Source organism: Anas acuta, chromosome 1 (assembly GCF_963932015.1).
Source record: "Anas acuta chromosome 1, bAnaAcu1.1, whole genome shotgun sequence".
NCBI classification, from domain to species: Eukaryota; Metazoa; Chordata; class Aves; order Anseriformes; family Anatidae; genus Anas; species Anas acuta.
Genome location: NC_088979.1, coordinates 41,382,284 through 41,403,293, shown reverse-complemented (window position 1 = coordinate 41,403,293; position 21,010 = coordinate 41,382,284). Strand labels below are relative to the sequence as shown.

General features: G+C 33.6%; 1 protein-coding gene across 6 annotated transcripts in view; it reads left to right on the top strand.

Moving 5' to 3' along the window:
• Positions 1-20,557, top strand: part of DACH1 (dachshund family transcription factor 1) — a 368,409-nt gene extending 347,852 nt beyond the window's left edge. For all 6 annotated transcript variants that reach the window (XM_068675974.1, XM_068675983.1, XM_068675993.1 and 3 more), the window contains one exon: positions 17,778-20,557. In XM_068675974.1, coding sequence (XP_068532075.1) covers positions 17,778-17,815 — 38 coding nt within the window. In that variant the 3' untranslated portion in view covers positions 17,816-20,557. The remainder of the gene's footprint in view (positions 1-17,777) is intronic.
• Positions 20,558-21,010: the final 453 nt, after the last annotated feature.

The window sequence follows — 21,010 nt, the reverse complement described above, 5'->3', positions numbered from 1 at the left end:
ACAAAAGTACATACACAGAAAAAACTATCACAGAGAGGTGCCTTCAGTTAGAACTTGGTAGAAAGCTGGGAGGCATATCACTTGAGGGGTGCGGTTGGGGTAGGAGTTTAATATTTTGCGGGTGGCACCCTTACTTCTGCATCAAACTATAAAATATAGTAAGTGTTCTTAGCAGCCTTCTAACAGTCTGTTTTTGTGAAGAGTACCACCTAGTGATTTTCATTGCTCGTAGAAAACTTGGTTTGAACTGCTATAGGTGTTAAGAATGAGAGCAACAGAAAATTTACTTCTATATACTTTGTTAAATGCAAGCATATTTATTCACTTAATGGAAAAAGAAAACTTTACTATATTTGGAGATAATGTCATAAACTCTTGATAGAGTGATCTTTTGCTGTAGTAGCTTTAACTATAGTATAAGTAGTTATGTGTTCAAATTATGTGTTCAATATTGTATATCATAAAATATAGTTTAAATGAACAATATTGAAATCAAAGTTTCAATTTAACACCTAGAGTGTGTTGTCGTCAAAAGCCTAGCCCATTATATTTATAGCTTCATATTTTTTCATGAGGAAAAGAGTTAAGAAACTTAGGGATTTCTTATGCTCTATAGAAGCTCAGTAGGTTTTAGAAAACAGAATTAGGTACACAATTTTCTCTTCTTTAAGCCTACAATAAAATAAACAAATAAATAAATGCCACTACCATACAAACTACAAAGGTGAAAAAATGCTGTATCTTGCATTTTTCTACCTCCTGTGGCTAGGGACAGAATGCAGACATGCCACAATAATGTTTTTTATTTCTACAGTTCAAACCATATTAATGAGAACATCATTTTGGAGAACTAATTATTTCTATTTGTCTTGTGTCACACTTTCTAATTCCCCTATATTAGCACAGCCAAAGCAAATTAATTGCTTTTCCAGCAGTTGAACCTTGTCCAAGAATGAGCTCACATTCCCTTCCAGTTTTGCAGTTTCTAGGAGTGCGTTGTGTCAAAAATTTCTCTTGATACTAAACACAGCCCAGAGAATATCTTTACAGATTTCTGTTGCTGCACATTTGATGAAATTTATAAGTTTAAGTGACCCACTAGGAAAGATAAAGTTCTTAGCTGCAAGATTATACATCAAAACAGTTAAAGTGAAATTAAAATTAAATGAATGAATCTCACTGAAGCAAAAAAAGCAGTAATTAATGGTTCCCTTAATTGTCTTCATAAAATATTTGCATGGGTCTAATTTGCATAATTTGCATGTATTAATTAATCTTTCAAAGGAATTTTGTGCTGAGAGAAGCCAAAAAATCTCTTTGTTTTATTTAACATCTAATGAAATATTTATCTTCGTTAATGAACTTCTCATCTTCATTATAATAAAAATTGCACAAGTTTGTATGTTTTAAATGTTTTTATAATTGAAGTATACAAAAAAAACTCTTCAGACCTACAGTATCTGAAAAGCAAACACATTATTGTGCATTCTGTGTCATTTTGACTCCAGCAACATTTTAAATTTGAGAGATCCTGTTCACTATACACTAAGTTTTCAAAGGGCTTTACATGACTCCAATTCCCTGTTATTTATTTATTTATTTTTAGCTCATTTTTATGTTTATTATTATTTTACTACTGTGGATGAGAAGGTAAACTTTTTGGTATTTTCATCATTGTCACCCTGTGATAGATAACAACTTTTATATCACCAATTTCAGGTAAAAAAAGAGACAGTGTGAGTTTGTACATGACGTGGTTAGTTTGTATTCTGCTGGACTGACAATTGAGGAAAAACAGTTTGTGAGTTACTGTCTGACTTTTAATGACTGAGTGTGGAATAAGACTGATGACAGTAACAGATACAAAAAAACAGTAGTTGCAGGGGACCTAGTTAAATGACAGATTGCAAGTATCAGCAACTCTAAGACAGTATAGCTAGCCATTCAGAAAGAGAATATGAAGTGGGAAAAAAAATGAAGTTTTCTGCAAAATTTGTATATAGAAGTGTAAGGAGATGAAAAGAAATAAAGCACATTGCAGAAACCTATTTCTGTTAAAAAGAAAAAATCTAAGAGAACAATGATTAGGTTTTAGGGACAAAGGTGAAGGCTATTACATAAAAAGGAGACCACCTAGCATCCCAAGGTAATGTGTCAGCTACTTAATATTGTTGGAAATAGTGACTGTGGAGAAGGAATACAGTGTGGTTAAAATAAAATAGCTTCTATACAAATTTTAACATTGCATGTAATAAGATTTGAGAAATTGAGTGTTTTCTTTTTTTGTTTTGTTTTGTTTTCTTTTTTTTTTTTTTTCAAGGATAAGTACAATATTATTGGAATATTAAAAGTATACTTGAAATAAGGAAATGTTTGGGGATTTAGAATACAAAGAAACTAATTTTGAACAATGAAACAGTACAATGGGATTTGTATTCATTTTCAATACGCCAGCATATGCTTAAATCCTTGAACAGAGGATTCAAACACATTAATGTGTTTGAATTCATTTTAGACATGCAATACTGTGGAAAGCTAGCCATGCAGAGATAGAAAAGTAGGAGCAGTTTAAGAGTGCTTTTAGGATACAGCACTAAGTATTTAAAAGAAATAAAGAAACAGGATGTTTAAGTTATTGAGACTATATACAGAGTCATATATTTGCTACATTATCTTATATTTTTTCAACTGATAAAATATAGTGGAACTTTGCTAATAGATACTATAATGGTAGTATAGATATTGCTATGTATGATAAAGATGTGGAATTAGTGGAATAGCTGCTGAGGCAACGTGATTATCTATAAAATACCCAAATAATATTGGTAGAAGTGATATGTTTTGCTTCACACATTTGTGAGGTAGATGTCTTCATCTGAACTAGCTGGCTGGACTCCTATAACTCAGTGGAGAGTAGTAGTTGTCTGTCTTTGAAGAAAATGAATCATGCCTTCCAAGTCTCTTTATTTACAAAGGGTATCTAAAAAAGGTATTTCAAATGCAGCTTTCTACATTGTAGATGTTGGAAATTTTTGCAATGAACCTTATTGGTTGTGCATTCTCATTTTTACTTGCCTCAGAATGTCACCATTGCTTGTGACAGGAAACAGAGTATAAGCAGCTGAATTTCAGTCAGTTTTTGTAACTACCGATGTTGGAAGTGAGCAGTTGTGCATCATTTCTGGAAACGTAGCAATGTGTAACAATTTCTTGTCTACTTGAAGTAGTAATGTTTCTATACTTATCTGTGCAGTTCTGAAAGTTGTATAAAGCATGACAAAAAAAGCATGTAGAAAAGATGACTTTAATTCTGCATTAATCCCGAAGCTTTTCAATATCTATTTCAAATGGATGCTATCATGTGAGGCATGTGAATGCATTAAGCAAGATTCAAAAGAAACATTCCAAAACCTCTGAAATAAGAGCAAAAGTGGATATAAATTGAGATGTAGAAAAAGAGGTGGAGGACAATCTCATAAAATTCTAGATAGGAAAATGGTATCGTATTACTAATACAGTTTCATCGTATTAATGTAACTGTATTACGATATCATCAATAATTTGTAATGGACAACTGGTAAATGTTTCTCCATTCAAATGTAACATTGCTTGTAAACAAGACATGGGCTGGAATTAACGTGATGAAGTGTAGAAGTCTACAATGTAGACATCTGCATCTGTGCTTGTCACCCCACACCCTCTATGGAGGGAATGGAGAGAAACATCTACTGTACAGTTAATCACTTCATAAAATAGGTGTTTATATTTATCTTTTGTCTATGGAAGGAACATAAGTAGAGTACCCTTCTGTAGACATCCACAAACAAATTTAGCAAGTTGAGTCAAATTCCAGAAATAAAAAATTCATTTTTTAGAGGTGAGAAAGTAGCTTATTTGTTGCTGGTTGGTTTAGCTTCTGTTTATTGATTTTATTTTATTTTTCTATACTATAAGTTAGTTCTACAGTTGAAGTAGCCCAAGATAATCTAATCGGAAAGGATAAACATAGAATGTGTCAGCCATGATAAGTACATGCTAAGGAGTCACTTTCTGCTTATGTCACATTTTGCAGCAAGAAAGAGTTAAGTAATATAATTTTCAGAATTAAAATAATATCATTCGTTTGTATTGCTTATAAGTTTTGAGTCTGATGTCTTGCTGTTGACTGATATAGTAGAGGAACAGCTCATTTTTTTCATGCTTCAGTGAAATTTCAACCAATGCCTCAATCCAGAACCAATGAGATCTTTATACAATTTTTATCTACTGATTTCTTGATGGTGAAACCAATGCTTTGGTATCTCACAAGGGTGTTGTGAAACTTTTTGTAATGCTTGTAAAGTATTCTAGATTCTTGGATGAAAGGCATAATAGAAGTTCAGTTATGTTATTAACTTTTTCTTTTATATTGTCATTGATGACTGATCTTGTTCCCAGGGATTAAAAAAGTGGTGAAGAGAGCAATACGTGAAACAGCATTTTACAACCAATAAACTAATTATAATTACTTTCAAATCTAGTACAGGGCAATATAGGAAAACTATTTTGTCGTGTCTCATAAGGAAAGACTTGATAGTCACAATTTTGTATAAAGACAGACTGCCTTGATTTTCATATGAGAAAAATTTAATAGACTCATTTACCTTCATTATTCTATATTAGATCAGAAGTGGTGTATTAGTAAGTGGCAATGTTTTGGTGTAGTAAGTGGTAGTTTCACTTTTATAATCCTAAACTAACCATATGGTCCAAAGTCATAGAATTACAGTATCATTTGGGTTGGAAAAGACTTCTAAGGTCATCCGGTCCAAACTTTGAGGCTCCCCCACCTCTCACCCTTCCCATTCCCCCCCACCCCCCCAACCCCACTTCCCTGACATAGGACCCCAAAGTCCAGCTATTAAGAATGAGAATTCAACATTCATGTAATATGGGCAAACTGAGACAAAAGAGCAGCTAAACTTAAAATGTAAATAAAAATGTATGGTGATGATGTATCAGGTAGAAAACCCTTTGTACTGCATTAAGAGTTAGAGAAGCAACCACCTTCCTAAAATACCACTCTGGTTCAGTTACTGTATTACTTTTACATGTGTTTAAAAAGTGGGGGGGGGGGGGAAGGAAAAGGAAAGAAAAGAAGAGGAGGGAGAGGGACAGAGGGGAGGAAGGGGAGGGGGAGGGGATGAGGAAGGAAGCAGGGAGAGATAGAGGGTAGGGGAAGACAAGATGAGATGAGAGAAGGAAGGGAAGGGAAGGGAAGGGAAGGGAAGGGAAGGGAAGGGAAGGGAAGGGAAGGGAAGGGAAGGGAAGGGAAGGGAAGGGAAGGGAAGGGAAGGGAAGGGAAGGGAAGGGAAGGGAAGGGAAGGGAAGGGAAGGGAAGGGAAGGGAAGGGAAGGGAAGGGAAGGGAAGGGAAGAGGAAGGGAAGGGAAGAGGAAGGGGAAGAAGGGGAAGGGGTAGAAGGGGAAGGGGAAGGGGAAGAAGGGGAAGGGGAAGAAGGGGAAGGGGAAGGGGAAGGGGAAGGGGAAGGGGAAGGGGAAGAAGGGGAAGGGGAAGGGGAAGGGGAAGAAGGGGAAGGGGAAGAAGGGGAAGGGGAAGGGAAAGGGGAAGGGTAAGAAGGGGAAGGGGAAGAAGGGGAAGGGGAAGAAGGGGAAGGGGAAGAAGGGGAAGGGGAAGGGGAAGGGGAAGGGGAAGGGGAAGGGAAGGGGAAGGGGAAGGGGAAGGGGAAGGGGAAGGGGAAGGGGAAGGGGAAGGGGAAGGGGAAGAAGGGGAAGGGGAAAGGGAAGGGGAAGGGGAAGGGGAAGGGGAAGGGGAAGGGGAAGGGGAAGGGGAAGGGGAAGGGGAAGGGGAAGGGGAAGGGGAAGGGGAAGGGGAAGGGGAAGGGGAAGGGGAAGGGGAAGGGGAAGGGGAAGGGGAAGGGGAAGGGGAAGGGGAAGGAGAAGGGGAAGGGGAAGGGGAAGGAGAAGGGGAAGGGGAAGGGGAAGAGGAAGGGGAAGGGGAAGGGGAAGGGGAAGGGGAAGGGGAAAAAAATCCTTGCCTAGTATAAACTGTAAATTTATACTAGGTAAGGATCTGACAATGTACTTTTATAGTGGCCAAAGATCTTAATTTTCATAATTTCTCTTTGCCAGTGAGATGAAAACAAACAACAAAAACAAAATACATACAAAAAAAAGTCCTTCAGAAATGGGAAATATTCATAGCATTATATTTTAAGATAAATTATTAATATGTCTGTAATGTTCATATAAATGCCTGACTGGAAAATGACAAAACAATGATTTTTTTAATCCTTAAAAACTATTTTCCAGCAGTGATTGTATTTATATTAATATAATAAAGAATGATAATATCAAAAAATTTAGGCTTTGTAAAAATCAAGCATTCAGCTTTCCAATGGATTTGGTATGGAACATGACCCATCTTTATTAGTATCTCAAGTTATATATATCTCAAATATTCTTCCAGTGAACTGCCAGCTGGCTTGTAAAGAGGAAAAAATATTCTACAGGGTAGAACACTAGCTTTAAAAAAGAAATCTCTAGCATTTCAACCCTTCTGAGGAAGTATTTTGGTCTTTGTAAAGTTCCATAACACCTGAAGGGCATCCTGGGAGACAGCAACATATGTAATGATAATGTGATGTCATTTTGTTTTTCCTGGTTGAGAAACAGAAAAAGTGTATAAGTAATGTTAAAAGGAAAAAAAAAATCCTATTATATTCTTGTCAGCCTTATTTATTTATTTTTAAGTGATGTAGTCTCTAATAGCTTAGGAAAAGCTGCAATAACATAATAGTGTGTTTTGTCACGGACGTTAGAAAGGATGGAACACAAAATGTTATAGCTAGCCTTAGAAACAAACTGTTACGAAGTCAGGACAAAGAAATTTACAGTGCTGGTTTATGGGCATGAAATTAGAATAAAGATTGTTAAAAATATATAATACTATGTTATATAACTCATATTTTGACTTGTTTATTTAGTCTGTTTGTTGATTCTGCAAATTTTGCCTATAACAAACTGTACACGCAACTCTTGCATTAAACAGTATGTATTTTTCATGATATTGTTTCACACTGCAATATGCTGGCTACAAGCCCTTTCAAGTAATCAAATTATATTGAATACAAACATAAAATAAAAAGCAGCAATAATTTACTCTCATTTTTAGCTTTATACTCTGACTCAAAGATATATACTCCCAGGTATTGAAGAGAGTACAGTATGTTGGCACACTGATGAATTGAAAATAAAAATATTGTGGTTGGATCAGACTCCTTGGCTTCATGGGAAATAGTGGAAGCATCATAAAAGTGGTATAACTGACTAGAGGATCAATTCCATTTTCATCCTTATCATCAAATTTGTTATGACAATCACAGTGTCTATCACAGCAGTAAGTATGCCATCATAAGCAATCTGGTTCCCAGTGCTAAAATATTGAAATGCTAAAACACTAATAAAACTTGCAAAAATCAGTTCTCTTCCAGTTCCAAATGGGTAATAGTTCCAAAGTTTGATCTTAAATTCAGTGCACAAAAGCATTCTAATTTTAGGAATTAAAAGTAAGGTTACCCTGTAGGTTTTCCATATTATTGCAAAACCTATGACTCTTAGATTTTCCAGCTAAAATTAAATGTACAACCAAGTCTATTTTAGAGGACCAGAATTTCAGTATATATGTTCAGGATATTCTCAGTTCTTAACTCACTTCTAAAATGATGTAGGATTAGGGATTGGACTAAGTGGGTTTTAAAATTTGCAGTTGAAGGCAATCATCTCACAAATATTATCTTAAAGACCATTTTAAAACCTCTCATCTTGGAAGGTTATATCAGAATCAAGTTCTTGTAATAGAAAATAGACATGTTTTGTGTCTCTCTCTACTATTTAATGGATTTACAAAGAATTATCTTTTTTTGTTTGTTTGTTTGTTTTTCCTTCCTATGATAAGCATATAAATGAGTTTTATTTGCATGTTATGGATTTTCTTCCTTGCATCAAACTGGAAGCCTGTTCTGAAATTATTCTTGTTTGAATTCACCCTGAGCATGTGTAATCAGCACACTAAACTACTGTTCCAGGAGTGGTACTGCAAAGTGCCTTGTACAGCACCATTCACTGGTGCTATTGCTAGTGAAAATAGATAGTATAAGTGCAAAACTAAGAAGAAAAAACAAGAGAAAGAAAAAAATAAATAGCAACCATGACATAACATTTTCATCTCCCCTGTTTTGACAAAATCATGTTTCCAAGCAAGAAAATTTTACACTGCAGATATTTTACACAGGTCAGTTCTACTGACTCCTAGGTAGTCACTTGATTCCAGGGTCATTGGTTAAGATGGTTCTGGCATTTAATATAGCCAGTCTCTCTTCTCTTTCCGCAGGGGATGTGGCTTAGTGTCCAGGACAGTGTGGCATAGATTCATAGATTTTTTTTATTTTTTTTTTTGCCCTGAGTAATCTATTGGCAAAGAGTTGTGCCAAATTCAAACCACCTGGCCTTAGGGCTAATTGATTTTTTTTTTTTTTTTTTTTTTTTTTTTGAAGGAAGAATAGTAATTTTGAGGTACCTATTTGGAATTATGCTACCACTGAGAGGGAGTAGGAAAGATTGTCTTGTCACCACTGTTCTTAAATACATATATGAAGATATGTCCAAGACAGAAGATTACAGTCAGTTAGGGGAACGAGTGTGAATTATGAATTGAAAAAAGTTTGTCTGAGCTAGCGTTAGTACTTGTCAGAGAAACAGAGTTCTTCTATAGTTTAAAATGCTAGTATTTTCCTTTCCTTACAGGAGTAAACGCATTTGGCTTAAGTGTTGCTTGATAGCTGACTACTAGGTTAAACACCATATACATCTTTCAGCTTGAAGCCTTCATCATACCTGAAGGTTTTTTTTTTTGTTGTTTTTTTGTTTTTTTTTTTTCAGCTTTGAAGCTGTGTTGCTCATGCTACGCCCCAAGATCATCATTAGGATCAATTCATATTTCTATTTAATAGTAAGGATTATGTTCAGTTCACTGCTCATTTCTGTTCTAGAGCTGACTGCTTGGTTTCATTGTCTGCCATAAGCTTGCTTTCATACAAAATACCCTATAAGCAGCAAGCTTATGTTGCATATCTTTTGACATCCCACAGATCCTTAATAGATTTTCCATAGGCTTGCCACTGTACAATCTATATATTTTACAGCTTCTTTCCTTCCTGGTCTACATGTGATTATTTCTTCATGGTTTACTTTGGGCCTTTGTTCTGTTTTAGCACACAGATGAGAACATGGGTGGTTGGGTATTAAAGAAAAATGTAGTGTTAATGTGATATTGATATTAGAATAGGATTCCACACATAATGTAATTGATATATGTAGGGTAATGTAAGTAGTAAAACTAAAAGATCTCTTTAAATGGCTCTATTTTCCATTGAAATGTGGAATAACTTTTGCAGTATTTGAAATCACACCTCAGAAACTGGAATTAAATACAAGTTGGATCATACTGTTGTATTAATTGTGGGTTTTAATTCTAATCTGAAAATGGCAAAATGTATCTTTTAATTATTAAGGTATTACATCAAATGAAATTTACTCGTTTATAAAAGTAGCTTGTAGGGCATAGTAATATACATTTATGATTCTGTGAATCAGAAAAGACACACTGCATATGAGTATTAGGTAAGATGTTAGGTACACTATTAAATAAGCTTTTTCTTGTGTTTCATTAAGTAGTCTGGGGTAAAGCTCTAGAAAAGATAATACTGTCTTGCCTTCATTAGGTTTGAGAAGAAAAGTGGAAAGAAGAGAAATCAGACTAAAAAAAAAATTCAAAATTTCAGTTTCCATCAAGATTTTACAAGGAAAAAAAATATATATGTCAGAAACTACATTCCAGTATTTAGATCTCAACTCTTTCTCAATTTTATGCTATCAGATTCAAGTTTTCTTGTTAATTGGCTTCCTAAAACAATATATGTGAAGAAAGATTTTTATCTTTTGGAAAATATGATAGCAGGTAAACAGCATTGAACACAGTGAGCTCACACTACACACTATGATCATATTTAGTTATGACTACATAATTTAATAACTTTTCCATATGATTATTCCATTGAAGGTTTTTTTTTTTTTTAACAAAAGAAATTACCACAATACAATGTCACACACACACACGAAAAAAAAACAACAAAAAAAAAAACAAAAACAAACAACTGAACAACCAAGAACCCCCAAAATAGAAGTGACCACAATACTTAGGTTCTGTTGTTTTTTTCTAGATGTACTTTTGTTTTGTTTATATGAATAGGAAAAAAAAAAGGTAGCTAAGTTCATAAGGTAACAATAAGAGACGGTGTGATTTTTCAAAATCTATTTCTTTCAAAGAATTTCTCACATTGCCAGTTCAGTCTTTTCAGTGCTCAAAATGGCAAGCTCTGTGTGTTCTATATGATCTTTAAATAATAGAATATGACATATACAGGTAGTCCATACTTTATCAGTTTACTAGAGACCAGATTGATGACCTTTGCTTGCTCCCACAGTATTCAGTGATGTAATGAAAATATGTATTCATGATTAAAACACGATAAAATTTCTGAAAGAAGAACCCAACAGTTCAATAGTTAAAATAGCTGAAAAAAAAAAAGAAGTGTTTACTCTCTTTTTTATACATCCATGTTTTTATTTACTTTTTATTTATTTTAAATCTGGAAATTCAGACAGAATTAAAATATCCTAAGTATAAATTATTATTTTAAAAAGAAAAGCATGAACATCTCCATCTCCTGAATATTTGCACTGAGTTTTAACACAAATATATTTGTACATGAATGTTAAATAGAGAAACAAAAGGTGTATGATTAATAACAATATGCAAATTTGAAACTAATTTATTGGCGTTATACAAAGGGCAAACTAGGATAGTGTTTGGCCAAATATGTTTACATACTTCCTATTTGCATGAGTTTATTGAACATGCAGTGTGAAAACACCCATCTTTGCATAAAGACTGGATAAGCACTTTTTTTTTTTTCCAAATAACTGCTCAACTGCTCAAGTTTCAAAGCCTCAACAGTTGATCCAGCCCTCCTATACCTCTCTTGTTCTACTTGGAAAGAGGGCAGTGGATTCAACCATGTTCTGCAATATGTGATCAAACAGTAACAATATCAGGACAGTATAGATCCCTCTGTCCCTTCTTTTCAGTGTTGAGTCATGAAGCTTCAGTGTTCTGATTAACCTCTGGTATTGGGAGAGGTCTTTTCCCCTTGCAACATAGTGTTTTGCATTTTATAGGAAAAATTGCAGAAAGTTCTGTTCAGTGGATTTCCTGACTACATTTACAGAAGCGGGGTTTATATTCTATGTCATACTCTGCAAACTTTGAAAAGGAATCAATCTCATCATAAATGGTTTTCTCATTATTTAAAATGTATACTCCCATTTTTATCTTCCTGCTTTGGTGGGAAATACATCCTCTTTTGTCTTTATTTTAAATAAAATATATGAAAAATATACAAAAACAGATTTTATCCTTGATTAGCTTCTTCCTTTAAGTTTTTCAAAGAAGGGTTACAATTTGACTTAGATACCTTCCATCTGTCACAATATTCTTGCTTTTATTTTGACTTCCCATTCCTGTCTTATCAAATATCACATGAATCATTACCATTTGTTTGCCATCCCTTTCTTTTGTTTTGTTTCTCTTCCTCCAAATGATTAAAACATCAGGTTGAATGAGAGGTTAGAAGTACACTGTGATTCACATTTGCCCCGTCTTATTAAAACAAATAAACCAACCAGTTATATAATTTAAATGTGCTTGAGCTATGACTTGCAGATGCTTTTATCAGCTCTAGGCTGAAGAGGTTGTGTGCATTCAGGCATGCACGTACAACTGTTCTTTGAAAGGGACAAACCTCATTAGATTACAGGTGCCTGGAAATAACTTCTGAGAAAATAGCTGCCATTTTTGATAAAGCAACTTCCTAAAAGGAAACACAATTTGCTATGTTCTTTAGCACAGGTGAACAGCTTTTCTTTTATTTAGATAAAAGTAGCCCCCTTTTATGTCACAATATTTTGTTTCTTTTTCTTTTAATCTATTGAATTGAGGGTGGATCATGGTATTTTTCACTCTTACATTACAGCTTATAAAATGATCAGGAAGAGAGCTGTAATGATTATTAAGTTACAAAATATGTTTCATTAACTTACAATAAATTATTTCATTTACTTACCACCCTATCTTTTCCTGTAGAGAGAGTCAGAAAGTTCATAATTACATCAGCTTGCTGGAACTGGTGTTAGCAATTTTTTGAATGGCTATAGGCTGTGGCAGTGGTGAGCATATATTGAATTTCAGTACAAAGTTTCTTTTTTCTCTAATGAGCATGTGGACTAGTTCTGGGGATTTTGTGTTGCAATGTGTGGTTTTAAAAGAGATATCTAAGTTCACATTGGCTCAGTCACCAGTGGTGGTGATAGACTTCCAACGTGTTTTTTTTCTATTACTTTTTGTGTTTGTTGTTAATGTAGTCCTTTAAGATTTCAGCTATAACAGTGTTGTACTTTGCTAAGAACAATAAAACAGACAGACATCACCACACACAAGGAAGAGAAAGGTTAAAGGAAGACAGAAGAACAGGGAGGTGAACAGTGAAGTCAAAGATAATTTCTGAGTCAGAGCTGTTAATAGAAATCCTGTCCTTTCTTTCAGTTGTATTCTTATTAATGTGAGAGAAATCAATCTAAAATGGGGGGTTCTTCGCTTTGAAAACATAAATAGCTAAGTAGGTCTACCATTTAAACATTCTTAAGACCTTTTTTGAGTGAAGATCACTTTAATCAATGGCCTGTGCATAATTGACAAAATGATGTTAATAATAATTAGGAATTCCAGTGACAAAAATTGTGTCCAGTTTGTTGTAAAGGTTCCTGGATTGTGGGCTGGCATTTACTGTTCTATGACTCACCAATTAAAATCATAAAAAATAATACCAGTAATAATTAATCAACCAAACAAAATAAATCCAAAACTTAATCTTACTTTTCCAAAGTTTCCACTGAGATTCCTGATTTCCTTATTCATTTTTCTTCTCATACATTTTTTTTAAGCAAAAAATCTCTGTGGGTTTCTTTCTATTAGCCGTCCATGACATTCTGCCAAAAATTCTGTAATTTTTTTTTTTTCTATTTCCTTTGTATTCCAGAGCTCCTCACTGTAGGAAACACCTTACCCAAGTACTATGGAGAGTTTTCCTCAGTACTGTTTTCTGTGGTATCAACTGACTAAATTCAGGTGTGACATCACACCTTTGATGTTGATTTGCAGATTATCATAAAGACTGCAGTATTCACTCATGACACTCATGTTTATCACTGTTATTATGTTTATTTTTAAAGCAGCTCTCAGAATACAGTCTAAAATGTGATGTATTTGGATGGCAAACATCCCTGATGTGACTTGCAGTGAATGACAGAAATACATGCATTATCTTCTAATGTATGATTTATTTTGTTTGCAACTAAAATCACAATTAACTTTTCATTGTAGAATTTTATCATTTTACAAGGATGCATATTAATGAGAATAATATTTGAGAGGCTTTATATTTTTAACTCAAGATAATGTTAGATCCATAGATATACTATAGGCTGTCCATAGAACAGTTGTGTGAATTATCCCCAAGTTGACATCTCTGTGGAAATGCATTTTAAGGCATATGATTTGTTTCAGCATTGCAAACATTTATGCCAGATCCATTTTTGTTTATTGTTGTTAGTTTTTTTTGTAACATTTATGACCTTTTAACTACTCATGCATGTTCATTCAAAAACCTCAAAGTGAGTCTTAATTACAGAGTTGATCTAAAAAATTCTCCCTTACTCTGGCTAGAATTTGTGTCATATCAGTCCACAGCCCAAAACAAATGAGATTTAACAGTAGTAGTGTTTTCACTTTTAGTTACAAGCATGAGCTTATGTGATCTTGCTGAACACTGCCATTTGCAAAAGAACAATTAAAACAGATGACAATCTGCTAATCATGCACAATTCTATTTAGACATTTAGCAGTATCTTCCCAGTTTGTGTTTTTGCTTGAATTCCTCTGAATGAAATGATATTTTATGTATTTATATTATGTGTTTAAGTGTATAATTCTGAGGTAGTTTACTGTGAATCATCGATTTTCAGCAAGCTAAAAGGACATTGACTGTTTAAATATTTTTATAGAATACTCTGTGTGTGTGAGAGTTTACGTAGTATATGTTTATGTTTATATATATATGTTCATGTGAAAAATCCATATTTGTTTTGCCTAAAGTGTTTTTCATGCATATAGATAAATTCTGCATTTGCTAACAATAGAAAGTAATGTAACGTATGCATATACCAAATAAAAGCAGATCTGCAGGCAGGAAGCAGAGGTATGCTCATGATTTGGGATTTAGGATTAATAGTTATGTCATGACTTGTAGATTTTGCTTATAATTTTAGCCCTGAAAACATGAAGGGCTATCAGTGGTAATGCTCCGCTCGTATTCAGATAGGAACACTTGCTACACCTAGAGGCAAAGTGATTTAGGTGGCTTTGAAAACAACACTGAGAAGTTCCAGTAATTTAGAAGAACCTTTGGACAGTGAGAACCAAGATGGAAACAGTGAGGAAGAAGGCAATAGGGTCTGGAAAAGGAAATGGGACAGGAATCAGATAGAGTTATAGTATTTGGCCACCACATGGTACAAAGTTATTATTCCTCTTCAAAGCTGGGAATTATCTCTCTTTTTCCTACCATAGTTCAAAGTCATCTTGTTTCTGGAAGTGCAATGCTGTTTACACAGTGTACATTCTTCATGAATGGCTACATGAAATTCTCAGCTACAGACAGGAGCATACTAGACAAAAAGTATAAAGAAATTATTTCTCTTTCTTCTTTGCCCAAACTCATGATTATTTTGAAAGGGTGGTAGGCAGTTCTACTTTGTGACTTTTTCCATGTTGGCACAATACGTGCCACCTTTTATAAAGAAAAGGATATTCATTTGATGCCTCATTTTTCCTGTGACTAATCTTGAGAAAATAAAGGAATTAATTTACAATTATTATCATATTTCAAACTCTTACTAAGTATGACTTAGTCATGGAAGTGCTTTATCTACATCATAACATGACAGCACTGATTTTAAAATTGTAATGTCAAATTCTTCCTGAATTCTGAATCCTGAATCCTGAAAAATATGCTAAGGAAATTAATCAAACAAGTTAATAGAGAATATTTCATAAGAAGCCTAGCAATGATATTAGACCAGCTCCTGAGTCCCTATATAACATTTTAAGTCTATTATGAATACAGATGATTCCCTTTTAATAGTCTGTCGTCTGGGTAGTAGAACAGGAAGATTTATGTTTATTGTATGTATCCATCGTAAATGTTAGTAAATTGTATAAAGAATCATCCTACTTTGTAAGAAAGATGCTTTATAAAGCTGATCATTTCTATTACTGTTCATTGTCTATAGATACAGAATGCTGGTTCTGATAACATCTTCCATTAATAATGAAAAATCTCCTATTGACTGCCTATCTTCTCCCACTGCCAGATAGGGTTCTAAAGCAGTGTAAAATATATCAGGCTGTTAAAAATTGTACTGCTGTTCTCTCCAGATTGTTGATCTTTTGTTGGCTTCTACAAGGATTCATCTTTCTACAGCTGTAATTTTAATTCAGAATGTTTCAATAAATATTTCATTTACAAATGCATGTGGAGACCTAATATAGTAAAATAAAATACAAGTTATTGTCTGTAGGTTATTTTAATGTTTAGTTGTGGGAATTATGCATAGCACTCATTAGAAAGACAGCATTCAAGATCGCCAAAGTGCTGGTATACACACAGAGTAATTCTTGTACAGAGGTATCCAGACAGCTTTAGTGCTGTAAATGTCTACTGTGTTTATTCAAAATGTGTAGGAGAATTATGTGTGACTATAGCCATTAGTAGCTCTGGCATGCTGCAGCACTTGCTGTAGGTTTTCTTTTAGGTGGTTTACCAGGCCTTTAGCTTCACCAAGTTCACTTTCAAAGCTTTGTTCTCTCCTGAATTCCCATAAGCATTTTAGTGGCTCGCTTCATGAATCAAAGAAGAATAAAAAATTCTTTAAGGCCTTACTCAATTTTTTTAATCCCTTTTCAGTACACAAAGACTATAAAGAGCAAAGAGAATGTAGAAATGGTTTTGAGTGGAAGAACTCCAACTGGTGGGAAGGTCATCATCCACTCCGCTAAAGTGTAAAACCAGAGGGACACTAGATAAGAATCACTGTAAAAGTGGGAGAGATTCTTTTCACACTTTTTTTTTTTTTTTTCCTGTGCAGTTTTGATAGAAACCAGACAATACATGTAAAAACTGGAAAAGGGTGTGAAGAAGGGGTGTATTTATTCAGCTATATGTGATGTACGCTTGTATAATTTCTAGTTAAACTTTTCTTTCTCTCAGCAATTAAAGGAAGCCTGTGGAAGTGAAGTAGCACATTTCAATAATAACTAACCATTTGAAAAAAATCAGTAATCTTATATAAATTCTTAGCACACAACTGTTTTCCTGTGTAATAAGATCTCATTCAAAATTTTACAAATTTTAAAAACCATTTTTGAGTAAGAGGGTAAACTAAGAAAACCAAAAGAGATATAAGAAACCCTGAAATTTTATAAATATATGCTGATCTAGTTCACTTGGTCCAAAAGAAGGTGTTCAAGCAGACTTCAGGAGTTGTCTTACTACTTGCACATTCAGATGGATTACAGTCTGAAATATAAGTAGCATTTCATAGTTGTGCACCATGGAGTATTAATATGTTTCACAATGTGCTTTACTCACAAGACAGAAACAATTTATATTCTGCAGTACAGCAAAATAAACATGTATCATCTGTTTCCTCTTTAATTTTTTTTTTTTTGTATTACTATGAGCATAAGATGTTTATGCTCCCAGAAAAGAAAGATTTGGTTTCTATTTATAAATTAGGTGAAAATATGGTATGTCTCTTCTTATATAGGTCAACAGTTACTAGATGGGTGAGCTTGCTTGCCATCACACATATCTCACTTAAATATATGCTCCTCACTTGGGTGGAAAAGAATAGTGAGAAAGACTTGCTTACATCTTTAACATAGTAATTGTTCAGTTAATCTCATTTATGGGAGAAGGAGGCTATACTTCGCTGATACGGATTAAATATTGTATACTGGGTTCTATATAAATAGCTACAAATGTGCACAAAGGTTACATTACATGGTATATTTAACAACATAACTAAATCAGAAAGTATGAGCTATGCCTTTAGTGATGGGAGTACTAACAATTGCATGCAAGAGTATTTTTGCTCTGCAACCATGAACGAATAATGCTGTTCAGCATTATTCAGTTAAGTTTGCATATCAGTAAAAACACATGCACAGGGGCTCCACCTGTGTTCCTAGTGCCCTCACACTGATATGAGTACAGCATACATTAAAGCTTTAGGAGGTGCTACAGTATTCACAACTTAAAAAGTGTGTATAATTTTTAATGGTGTTAATTTGACCACTGTCACATGAAATAACAATGATGGTGTTCAATCTTTTTATTTTTTATTTTTTAATATTAAAACACAAATTATGGTAGGTGGCAATTTACAGAATTACACTGTTTTTGAATCCTGTGTTTTTTCTCCCTTATTTTTGATTTGTTGCAGATATAATTATATAAAGGAAATGTTTGTTTTTCATATTCTAGATGGAAGACTTTATTTGAAAACTACTGTCATGTATTGAATTTTTCCTGCTGAAGATGCCTGTGCTATGGTAGAGAACTTTGCAGTAAGACATTCACCCATAAGGAGTTCTGTGGAAACAAAGTGTTTTCAAGGCAACTTCCTCAACTTTATTCATCAATGTTCTTCAATAATGTAAGGAATTCTTCAAGAGCGTCCTCCTTTGGTTATCTCCCGTGGCTCAAGCTGGAGATCTAGAGAATGTTTGTAAATGTACAGTAGCATTCTTCTTACAGTAAAAATCTGCATCTGTGCACTGGACTATTGTACTAAAATTACAGGCAGGTCAGAACAAGGCTGAGTATTCCCTCTTCCAAGGAATGCAAACTCTGTCCTCATCTGATGATTCTATATTTGAGCACATCAAATGATCCTTCCAGCAGTGTCCAAGTACACTTACGGACTGTTATATCATACCGAAACCAGCATGACAGCTCAGACATGAACTTGGAGAGGGCATAAGAGGATTCTTATTAAAAAAAAGAAAAAAGGAAAAAAAAAAAAAGAAAAAATGAAAAAAAAAGAAAAAGAAAAAGAAAGAAATGATACCTTCAGTTTTCAAACTATGATCATGGGTTTTCTTCTAAAGACATTTTTCCACATGCTTTCCAAGAGACCAACACATGTATGTTAGACTACATTAAGTAAAATGGAATTTTGTGTAAGTGAAAAGAAGTGCTGAATGTAAAGAAACTGTTTTACTGTTCACAAAGTCTCTTTTCCTAAAATAATAATAATAAAAAATACAATAAAAAGAGTAATAATTTCTCATTGTAAACTGGCAGGGGTTTATGAAATAAAAGACTTTGCTTCTTATTAAACTGTTGGTCACATGTACAGTATATAACACGAATCACACAAGGAAGGTATTATGTATGCAGTAGAAAACTAGCGTTTAGGAAATGAAAATTTTAGATAATATTGTTTTGTCACCCTGTTGGTCAGAAAGACAACTTTCTAGTTTTAACGCATGCAGGCATGTAAATATTTGTCCTGGAGTCACAGTATTACTGAATGAGATCTTAAGCATCTGGTAACAAGTCAGAATTCTGTATCAGCCACTTTTATTTGTATATTGAGCCCTGGTTAGTGCCCTGATTAGTGCACTGTTAAGAATGGACTGTGGCTGAGCAGCAAGTCAAAATGCCAGAAATATTTTTATATGTTAATGTCATATTACGTAAATGTTGCTAAAAAAAAAAAAGAGAACCTAGCAAACACTTGATGTATCAGTCCAATTCCACGTAGAACTGAGTGATACAGTTGAAGTCTATTGTCCCTCCCACCTTGATGGGTGGTTATGTGTTATTTTCACTGTCTTTATGAAAGCTACAATATGTGTTTTCACCTTTGTGCTGATAACTGGAAGTAAGCTGCAACACAATGCTTATTACATTACTAAAAATTATGTTATTTGCTTTGCATACCTTTGGGTTACCCCTTTAAAGACTGATTTTGTGAATCAGTGCTATTCCTGTAAGTTTTGTGATTATTCTTTCTTCATCTTAAATGTTTTATGCATATAAAATATTATTTATTACATGGAAACATATCAGAATCTTAAATGTCTAAGATGCCTAACTTAAAGCAAATATTTCTTTAAAAATATTTCTGATTGGAAATTAATATTATTTTGTCAAAAAAAAAACAAAAAACAACAACATTTTGTAAACACTAGCACTGAGCTTCTATACTATAGTTTGTAGGTCTTCCTTGCAATACTGGTACACATTTATTTTGTGTGGTTCATCTTTACTTCACCATGATCCTTTTTTAACAATAGAAAAGATGTACATACAAATTCACGTCATTTTTTTTTTTTTAATATTGAGCAATATTTTTCATTAAATATTGTTATCTAATATTTTATAGTGATATTATTTTCTAACCATGATTCTTTCATACTTTTCATAGTTGCTTGAACACATATGGGATTCTGTACTCCAGGTTTTTTCATATGCAGTCTTTAAAGGGTTAACAGCTGTAAAGTTAGATGATCTTGTGGCAAGCTTTTGAATCATTCATATCTGAAGGAGAATTAAAAGCCTACAACTGAAATATGTAGTAGCATTTACCATTGCTCTGATCCTTGCATAGAGTCACCTGTAAGTAGGGTTTAGTAGTTTTACAGTGTATACTTTCAAGACCTTTGGGAATGCCTCAGTGTTTGGCTTGGTACATAAATGGAAATACAAAGGATTATGGGGAAACCAATTTATAAGTTGGATGTCTAGAAAGAATCTTGCTAAAAACTGTAAATATTACAGACCATGAGATATTAACGTAAGTTGAATTTTTTGCCCCTCTTTAGTTATACAGGTTTTGGGTTGGTATTTTTTTTTTTTTTATAGATTAAGAAGAAAAGTTGTGCTCATGATATTGTTTATATGCTTTTGTAATCTTAAAGATATTAATGTCTAGTTGTTCTATATTATAACCACATTTGCGCTCTATGCAAGCCCTTGGAACAGAACATACTCATCTTCATGTAGGATCTATGAAAATTGTCTATTTTTATCTATATATTTAAAGTTTTCTAAAAATGAAAAAAAGGTTATTACAAATTTTGTTGTACAAAATCTGTACAAAAATCTGTTTTTACATCATAATGCAAGAATTGGAAATTTTTCTATGGTAGCCTAGTTATTTGAGCCTGGTTTCAATGTGAGAACCACGTTTACTGTTATTGTATTTAATTTTCTTTTCTTTTCAACAATCTGCTAATAAAACTGTCTGAAATCTCCCTGCGATTTTATTTACAGTTCATCTTTATTAAATTTTCTGAAATGTATAACATCAGAGGAATATTTACTTTCTAATGGGAGGCATCTAAAAACAACATAAGTCAGCTCTTTGTAATGTGTGAAGAACAATGTTGAATGATTTTATTTAACATGCAACTGCTTCTATCTCTAATATGAATTACTGTGGTGAAAAACATCATAAAAGCACACTCTGTGGTTATTGTTTAACAAGCAGATTTTTTTTTTTTATTTTTATTTTTTGCCAACTAAGCAAACTGCCCCTATCTACATGATTTATTTATGTACATCTCTCAGTTTATGAAGCTGTTATTTGTACCTTTTTCCTTTATACTGTGGTATTCCCATGATTCTTATTTCACAAAGCTTTGTGCTGAATAATGTAAAGTGGACACATTGATGGAACAAAACATATTATTCCCCTAACTACAAAA